Source organism: Gobius niger (assembly GCF_951799975.1).
Source record: "Gobius niger genome assembly, chromosome: 17".
Taxonomy (NCBI): domain Eukaryota; kingdom Metazoa; phylum Chordata; class Actinopteri; order Gobiiformes; family Gobiidae; genus Gobius; species Gobius niger.
Genome location: NC_136868.1, coordinates 26067289 through 26077420, shown reverse-complemented (window position 1 = coordinate 26077420; position 10132 = coordinate 26067289). Strand labels below are relative to the sequence as shown.

At 45.0% G+C, this 10132-nt stretch overlaps 1 protein-coding gene across 2 annotated transcripts in view; it reads right to left on the bottom strand.

The window, feature by feature from the left end:
• Positions 1-781: 781 nt before the first annotated feature.
• Positions 782-10132, bottom strand: part of raver2 (ribonucleoprotein, PTB-binding 2) — a 113660-nt gene continuing 104309 nt past the window's right edge. For both annotated transcript variants that reach the window (XM_079575590.1, XM_079575591.1), the window contains exon 16: positions 782-1392. In XM_079575590.1, the coding sequence (XP_079431716.1) occupies positions 1252-1392 (141 nt within the window). In that variant the 3' untranslated portion in view covers positions 782-1251. The remainder of the gene's footprint in view (positions 1393-10132) is intronic.

The window sequence follows — 10132 nt, the reverse complement described above, 5'->3', positions numbered from 1 at the left end:
GACACACAGACACACGCCGCGTTTGGTTTTCAATGGAGCTCACCGGGCTGCGCTCACACCTGATGTCGCAGAGTTGGACATCGAATTTGTTTAGGTTTCGCGAGTGGAGGCGAGGTAAACTTTGGGGTATTATCTCTTTTGGAGGCCGCACATCAAAACGCTGGATCAGCCAATGTGAAAAATAAATACTGTGTGGACCCCTGGTACAAAAAAAACGACGTTGGAAAAAAGCTTTCAAAATAAAAATGACTAAATTAAGTGTCAGCCTTAAAGGAATAGGCCACCGTTTTTACATACCGAGATATGTTCTTACCTAACCTTAGTCGAGTTAATATATACCCGTCTGGTCTTTGTCCGTGCGCTCTGTCACGCAAACAGAGCACATACGCAGCCTCTCACACATGTCACATAGCTCCAAAAAAGCTCACGATAGAAGCTACCAAGCTCTTCCACGTGTTCCCTATTTAAATAAAGTTACGTGAAGTGTTTTCATGCGAAGTATATTTACACAGAAATGTAGCATGTCGATTTTATAAGCAGATAAAAAGGGGTACTATATTGTGAGGCGTAATGATACGAGGAGCACAACGTCCGCGCAGTAACTCCTAAAGACTCCCCCCGCTCACTTCCGTCAATAACCTTTAGGAGTTAGGAGCTGCGTATGTGCTCCGTTTGCCTGACAGAGCGCACGGACAAAGACCAGACGGGGATATATTAACTCGGCTAAAGTGAGCTAAGAACATATCTTAGTATGTAAAAACGGTGGCCTATTCCTTTAACTATATAACTATATTTTTATATATAAATTTGGAAATCGAGGGGAGAAAAGTGTGACGTTTTGTTTGCAGTGTGAACACAGCTATGAGACAAACAAGACGGACAGGACAAAGAGACCAGACTCCACGGAAACAGAGAGGACAGCAGCTTATGTACATATAGATACAGCATTATAACAGTTTACTCTACATTAGGAAAAAAAATAAATAAATACAGCTGACACAGTGGCGAAAAGACGACATTTTAGTTTAAGATTTAAGGCTTAAACAGGACAAGTTCAACGATACGATTTACATAAGTGCCAATATTAAAGAGCACTATGGCTTTGTTTTCACTTGAGCCATGGGCAACCCAATCCAAATCCGCACCTACTTGTTGGGATGCAAACACGGCCGCCACAGAAAGGCCACTAGAGGGAGCTGTGACACGGGGCTCCCCTCTGAGCGTTAGGCTTCGCGGTGGTTTGGTTTTATTTTAGAGCCTCTTCCTCTTGAAGTAGTCGGCGTACTGCCCGCCCAGGCCCTGGGAGTGCTGCCCGATGTAGGCGCCTTCTGACGGGGCCACCTCGGGCACGGCCAGCTGGGGGTACTCCCGCTTGTGTCCCCGAGCCTGGTTCTGAGGACGCACAGGAGAATGAGGTTCAGTTGGAGTTCTAAAGGAGGAGGATGGAAATTCGAAGCAAAACAAAATGATAAACAAAATAATAATTCAGTTATTGAGCTCAAGGAAACAAGAGCTTCAACCGAACAAAAAGCCTTTTCTCTTTAGGGAAACCGAACCGTGGTCAAGAGAGCTGAACTGGATTAATGAACTGTGCATGTTTCAGGTTGCTGTGGCTTAGATCAGTCTTATTAGGAAAAGATGTCATGTGGTCTACACAAAATATTTTAGATAATAATTCATATTTTAGAATACGGTAAAAGATGTGGCATTGATCGTGGTCCCACTTGTGGATCCACAGTCTGTGTGTGCTCAGGGCTGCAGTGAGAGGAGAAGGACGGAGCAGCTTCTATAAACAAACTCATGCAAATCGTTTTTGAGCAGAGGTTTAGCCTGGGCGTCTGTGCAGTGTCACCGCTGTCTCTCTCTCGCTCTCTCTCTCAGCAGAAAAAAGGTCCTCAGATGGAAAATGCACTGAATAGACGAATACTGCTCAATGATCAATGACAAACCACTAGAGTGGTGTTTCTCAAGTGAAACTCGGGGCACAGTGGAGTGGTTATGAATGATTACTGCAGAAACTAATTAAAATGGAAAAGATAAAATGTTCTTAGAAATGTTTCTAAAATATGATAAAATATTCTCAGTTCATTAAAGCACTCACTCTGCAGCTGAGGCAGTGAGGTATGGCATCTCTTCATTCTGAAGATACTATCACAGGAAAGATAATATAAGACCTTCTCAGCATAGTGAATTTTCAGAGCTGCAGCTGCATGTGTAGTAATCAAGTCTGAGGCAACTTAAAGTCTTTATCATAAAGTATGCAGCTCAATTGGTGCATGCCATGATTGGACCAGAGAGAGACCAGAGAGGCCAACTCAAGTCTAGCCTGAAGAGCATACGGTCTTTGTGTCTTTGGGTAAAACACGGCAACCATATTATCCACTCCAATACAGCGTGAAGGGCATTTGGTGTGAAAAAGGAGACCGCGAACAAATCCTAGTTGCCAATCAGACACACCAAGTAAACTCGTGTTTACAGTGGGAGGAAAAAGTGAGTACACCGTGTGGAATTTCTCACATTTCTGCCTAAATTTGTCATAAAATGTGGTCTGACCTTCATTAAAGCCACAGGAATGATTAAACAGTGTTTGCTTGAACTAGTACTACCAAAACATTTACATCTGATCATATTTTTAAACATTCACAGGGCAGGGAGGAATAGTAAGTACACCGCCTGAATCTCACTGAACTGCAGCAGTTTTGTAAAGAGGAATGGTCCAAGATTCATCCTGATCGTTGTGAGCGTCTTACCTGCAACTGCAGAAAAGCAGTTATTGCTGCAAAAGAAGGATCAGCCAGATATTTAATACGGGCGTTTACTCACTTATTCACATGCAGTTGTGAATGTCTCAGGTTTTTCTACAAAATATTTTGATAAAGTTGTGAATTTATTTTTCTGTTGATGATATCACGTTGTCCAGGCCCTGAGGCAACAAAACAGCCCCACATCATGATTCTCCTGCACCAGACTTCACAGTGAGGAGAGGCTTTTGATGTTGGTGCTATTCCATTTTTCCTCCACACATGACGTTGGGTGTTCCTGTCAAAATATTCAACTTTGGTTTGTGAAAGAGCACTCGGATGCTCCACAGCACTACTGGAAAAATATTCAGTGGACTGAGGAACCTGAAGTCGAATAGTTTGGAGGGGGGGACTGTGATTGTTTGTTTACATGTTATGTCCAATAAAAATATGATAAAATGTAAATGTTTAGGTGGTATTAGTTCAAGCAGACACTGTTTAATCATTCTTGTGATTTTATTAAAGATCAGACCACATTTTATGACAAATTTAAAGGGGCTGGATGCAAGTTGGTCATTTTATACTCACTACTGCCGCCTCAGGCTCATGCACCTTCTATATTAAGCTTGTGCATGACGGCAATTCGGACCCGAAGTGACACCTTTTAAAGTGACAGTGCAGGATTTTAGAGGCAGTTGTGGTGAACAGGTCTGAGCTCATTCTACACATTAGGACATGGCTGGAACATGTAGGGGGTGGAAAATACATAATTTAACATTTTTAAACTCCCTATAGTCCCTTTAAGCAGAAAAGAAATTCCACACAGTGTACTCACTTTTTCCTACCACTGTATATCAAGGCTAACCTGAGCTACATGACCACTAGCAGATAGAGGCATAAAATATGAATGGACATGTAACCCGCATTTAGTAGAGCCTTTTATTTTTGCGGGTCCACTTCCTGCGCCACCCCAAACTTCCAACTTCCTACAAGTTACGGGTCACGCGGGTTCACTTCCTCTCCGTCTCCACTGTGGCTGTGGCATGATATTTCGGCGTCCCCAAACAAATGAACGACACGCTCCAAGCTTAGCGATTCAAGTTCTGAATCCTAGGTAAGTCTTTTGCCATCCGCTTCTCAACCTATATTATGTCTCGTTTTGCCGTGTGATTGCTCACGGAAGCGTTACTTTGACTATAGTTGCTGCCGTTCCTCAACCAGAGCCCCTGTCTGGTTCCGCTGTGTTTAGACGTCGGGCCGCGCCTGGAGACTCCGCGCTAAACATTCTAAAACTCAAAGGTAAATTGTTTGTTTGTTCTATCGTGAAAGCCGAATTGTAGGCATTGCTTTAAACTATTAGCTTCTTCGCTAATCTAAAGAATTATTGCCGTTTTGAGCGTTTTTTGTCACTTTCGTGACTACCGCTGAAATGGTTACATGTTTGGTGGCCATTGAAGCCCATTGATTTTAAAGGTCCTATATCATGCAAAATCGACTTTTTGTTGCTTTTAGCCATGTTGTTATGCTATTTCCTTATCAAAAAACCCCCCAGAGTGGTTTGTGGCTTCATTCACGCAGCTCTCAGTAATCCTCCTGAATCCTGCTCTCTGAGCAGCTGCTCCTCCCTCTCCTGGTGAACGACTGAGTGTTCAGTTGTGTCGTAACAGCGGAACGGAAGTGCTCGACGTCTGTAATGTAATGTCTTAATTCTATGCTTACGGCCTGATTTTAATTTGTAAAACAGCGTTTTCATTATTTCTGTCGTAAGAGAGAAACAAAGAGTAAAAAAAAAATATATATATATATATAAAAAGGATGTGCCCGAAGTGCTTCCAGGTCAGCTGTGGCCAAAACAAACACCCCTGAGCGTCTGAACAGATCAGTCATGTTTGCGCTGCAGCTGTGAAGACGGAGCTCGTTACCTACTCTAGACACACATGTTCTTCATTCTTAACTAACGATAATGTCACGGAGAAAAAGAAGCGCGCTTGGCTACGAGGACGAGGAGTTTATTCAGCCTTTTTCAAGAAGAGGCCACTCAGCGGTTTTTTTCTCCTGGATTCAGCGACTATCACCAAAATATTGTTTTTCTGTGACTGTCTCTGATGGATGTTTGGGGAACCTTCGCCAGAATCAAAGTGGATTAACTTTTATAACCAACGCAAGTCCCATAATGTAAACAGCGATGGACCAGAGCGGTGAGTCAATCCAAACGCGGGTTAGCTTGTGTGTTAGCATATTAGCTTGTGTGTTAGCCATTTATGAAGCTGTGTTGCAGATGTCAACTCCGCATAACTGCATCGTGAAGTGACTTCACTTATTGTTGTTTATTTATATTACGGTAAAGTTGTATGCGCGGAGAGAGGGGGCGGAGTTAACTGAATCGAAGCGTTGTGTCTTCCGGGTTCGAAAAATACCTCCAGAAAACACTTATATTTATCACAAAAATGAGTGCTCCATAGTGGTAGAGGTACAATATATCATATAAATGCCTATACTTAACTTTGGAATGGCTAAAATAGCATGATATAGCTCCTTTAACGTAGCTACGTAGATCCTTTCCTGAATATTGCGCAATACCAATTCGAATACCAAACTCTGCATTTGTGTTTGGATTATTCGACCACTGAATTTAAAGGTGCACTTTGTTTATTTTTTTTCTCAATGTGATTTGAGTTGTTTTGATTCTGAACACAACTTTCAGATACAATTCACAGTGTGGGGTAACATCATTACACATGAGTGTAATATGCATTTGCATTCAGCATGTATGTTTATGCATATTTATTTATTTATTTATTGATATTGATTTACTTTATTTCGTTGGTTACTTTAGTAACTAGGTTACTTAACCTGTGTTTTTGGCCTTGTAGGTCAGGTTTTTTGTATGGAACCAACAAAGTCCAATCCTACCCCATGAACTCTTGAACTCTCGATCGTCCCAACTCGAGGACTCCTAACGAGATGGCGAGCTACGAACCCTCGGACCTATATGTGGTAGGATAAGCAAAACACACATCCATCCGATACGTTTGAACTCTGCCCTAACTGGATTACCGCTCAACTCGAACTCTATTCCGGTTGTGGGACATATCGGGACGGGTTTTTTTTTCCCCCTTTCCCCTTTTATTTGGGTTGTTTTTCCCCTCCCATTCGTTGGCGGCGCGTTGCTCCGCCCTCGAACTGTCCAAACTGTTTTGTGTTCCTGTACTCCTGTTGTTACTTCATGTGCTTGAAGAATACACTAAAACTGAATTCCATGGCTCTGGTATAATCATTCACAACCCAGGCTCCGTGACGAACCATCTTCTGTGCATTCTAGCTTTCGCAGTCAACCGCCTAGCCTTTACATGTTACATCTATGGCGAGCTAGCCAGGAGCCTGATATTGTGAATGTCTGTACGTGTGTCATCTGTGTAATTACCGGGTTATGACATAGGAACAATCGCAATTGAGTGGGAACATGGATTTCTTTAAGAAAACTGGTATCAATATAGCTAATTCTGTCATTGTTGATGGTGTGTCAAATGCTGACGGAGATGACGAGATTATTGATCACTTACGTAGCTACGGTGAAATTAAACAGTCGTTTACCGTTACCGAACGTGAGAGTCAATTTTACAAAAACCTGACCGTTGAGTTTATTAATGCAGCAGCTTTGGCACCGCTAAAACCAAAACTGCCGTATACATTTTCAGGCCCAACTGCCGATTTTGATATTAAGTTACTCTCGAGTGAGGGCGGCGCCACAGCCACAGTGGAGGCCACCCCTCTCCCTGATTACCTACAAGAGCTAAAACGTATCTCCCGACAGAGTGGCCAGCCATTCGACAACGTTTTAAAAGGAATGTTTGACCAAATAAGTGCACATTTGGGAATAGCGGCCACTGGTGGGGGACAGGAGGAGACTGATGGTGAAGAAGAGGTGGAGGAAGGAGTGGAAGAGGACACGGAGGTACCTGGAACTGCTGTGGAGTCAAATCAACCTCTGTCATTCACTTTTCCCGGACCACGTGGAGGTCGTCCCTCGTTTGTGCAGCAAGGACCTCGACCCCGCTCAACCCCGGCTAGGGATGTTGGACCCAGAATCTCCCTCTCTGGCCATGACCTGAATCCTCCTGAGATCCAACGGGTGGTAGTCGAGCACATTGTGCGCAGAGACGATGTTAACTTGCAGCCCATGTCTTCACTCCGACTACGCACCTTCTCAGGAAAACTTCCAAAACCACAGCATGAAGCGGATTACGAGTCCTGGAGGTCTCAAATTGAACTTTTGAATGCAGATCCAAGTCTTGCACCTCTACATATTACGAGACGCATACTGGAAAACCTACTCCCTCCAGCTGCAGACCTGGTGAAAGGTTTAGGACCCAACGCCCTGCCTGCTACGTTTCTGCATGTGCTTGACTCCGCTTATGCCACTGTTGAAGATGGGGAAGAACTATTTGCCAAATATTTGAACACTCTTCAAGACCAAGGAGAACAACCATCTTCATACCTGCAGAGACTCCAGCTCACCCTCGGAACCGTGATTAAGCGTGGTGGTATCCCAGCCGCTGAATTCGACAGATACCTGCTGAAGCAATTTTGTAGAGGGTGCTGGGACAACGGCGTGATAAACAAGTTGCAACTGGAGCAGAAAAGAGACCGACCACCTCCGTTCTCAGAGCTGTTGTTTATGCTCAGAACTGAAGAAGACAGGCAGTTGGCGAAAGAGACACTAATGAAGAAACACATTCCATCAGTGAAGCACCGTGCAAACTTGCAAACTCATAGCACTAGTGCATGGACATGTGACCATTCCTCGAGTGCTATTGAGGAACTGAAAACACAGATGCTTCAACTTCAAAGCCAGATGTCCGCCTTGTTGGCTCAGAACTCTGCTAAATCAGGCACCCAGCCGAACAAGAAGAACTCTAAACCTGGTCACGGTCAAAGGCCAAAGCCTTGGTTTTGTTTCCAGTGCGGAGAGGATGGTCACATAGTCCCCAACTGTCCCAATCAGGCAAATCCCAGTCTGGTGGAAGAAAAACGCCGCCAGCTTAAATGCAAGCAGCAATCCTGGGAAAAGGGGAAGCCATCAAACTAGAAGCAGCTTCTGCCAAGGGACAAGCGGGAGCTGCAACCAATGACTGTCCCCACGTTAACCATTCATCACCCCATTGCCCATTGCCTAAGGGGTTGGTGGGCACAAGAAGTACTGGTGAGATCAAGATTGGAGGGACCAACTTTCATTGCCTTTTTGACACGGGGTCCCAAGTCACCACAGTTTCACATTCCTTCTACAATACTTACCTCTCAGACCATGAAATAAAGCCATTGAATAATCTGTTGGAGGTAGAGGGTGCCAATGGACAATGTGTGCCTTACATCGGGTATGTGGAACTCTGTCTGACCTTCCCACCTGAGTTCATGGGAGAAGAAATGGACATCGACACCCTAGCTTTGGTCGTACCGGACCTGCGAACGACACAGCCCCCTGTTCTGATTGGCACCAACACTCTAGATGTCCTCTATGACCAGCACTGTTTATCACGCTCCGAGTTTCATCCTGTGCCTTTTGGATACAAGGCGGTGCACAAGATTCTGGAAATAAGACGCAAGCTAACAACCGACGACTATCATGGTGTTTTGAAGCTGCTGTCCACCATCCCACAGACCATTCCTGCCCGAAAGACTGTCGTGCTGGACGCGCATGCTGTTTGTCCGTTCCTGCGAGGTGAGAAAGAAGTGCTAATCCAACATCCGACCTCTTTCTCGTTGCCCGGTGGTTTGATGGTGAAATCTAGTCTTGTCGACCTACCTCCAGTCCAGCCTATCCATCTACCAGTGGTAATCACCAACGAATCTGACCACGACGTTGTGATTCCTGCCAGAGCAGCCATCGCGGAGTTAAGTGCCATCCAGACCATCTTGCATAAAGAGCAAAGCGTTCATCAACCTTCCCACTGTACAGAACCAATTCCGACCAAGCTGAACTACAACTTCGGAGAGTCATCGCTTTCAGCTGAATGGAAGCAACGTGTAATAGCCATGCTCGACAGTATACCTGAGGTATTCGCAAAGCATGAACTCGATTTTGGCTGTACGGACAAAGTCAAGCATGACATCAAGCTTTCCGATCCAACTGCTTTCAAGCAACGACCAAGACCGATACACCCTCAAGATGTGGATGCTGTTCGAAATCACATACATGAACTGTTACAATCTGGGGTTATACGTGAATCTAACTCACCCTTTGCTTCCCCGATAGTTGTGGTGCGAAAGAAAAATGGTTCTGTACGACTCTGTATCGATTATCGCAGGTTGAATGCACAGACGATCCGGGATGCGTACGCACTGCCGAAGCTGGAAGACACATTCTCAGCACTCGCTGGCTCCACATGGTTCTCTACGCTGGACTTGAAATCTGGGTACTACCAGATAGAGATGGAGGAAAGCGACAAGAGCAAGACGGCGTTCGTATGTCCACTTGGATTTTATGAATTCAACCGTATGCCTCAAGGGGTGACTAATGCCCCAAGCACCTTTCAACGTCTCATGGAGCGGTGCATGGGAGACTTGAATTTGAAAGAAGCGCTGGTGTTCATTGATGATCTGCTTGTGTTTGCACCAACACTGGAAGAGCATGAGCGACGTTTGATGAAAGTGCTCCAACGCCTGAAGGAGTTTGGACTGAAGTTATCCGTCGAAAAATGTGTTTTCTTCCAGACGTCGGTTCGCTACCTTGGGCATGTTGTTTCAACCGATGGTGTGAAGACCGACCCCGACAAGATTGCAACTTTAACGACCTGGCCTGTCCCGCAAAACCTCAAAGAACTCAGATCATTCCTTGGTTTTGCAGGGTACTACCGGCGGTTTGTGCAGGGGTATTCTTCCATTGTCAGACCCCTCAATGAGCTAACTTCCGGATATCCGCCCAGCCAGAAAAAGTCCAAACAAATGGGGAAGTTGCAACATTACCTGAACCCAAAAGAACTATTTGCTGACCGATGGACCCCTGCTTGCCAGCAAGCCTTCGAGGAGATAATCCAGAAGCTCACGGCTGCACCAGTCCTCGCCTTTGCTGATCCGAGGAAACCCTACATCTTGCACACGGATGCAAGCTGTACTGGCCTTGGTGCAGTATTGTATCAAGAGGATGATGGACGAAACCGGGTGGTGGCATATGCTAGCAGAGGCCTGTCACGCGGTGAAAGCAGATACTCCGCACATAAACTTGAGTTTTTGGCACTCAAATGGGCGGTCACGGAGAAATTCACCGACTACTTGTACGGATCGGAGTTCACTGTAGTGACTGATAGTAATCCTTTAACATATTTGCTGACTTCTGCAAAATTGGATGCTACCAGCTACCGATGGCTCTCCGCCCTGTCAACCTTTGCATTCAA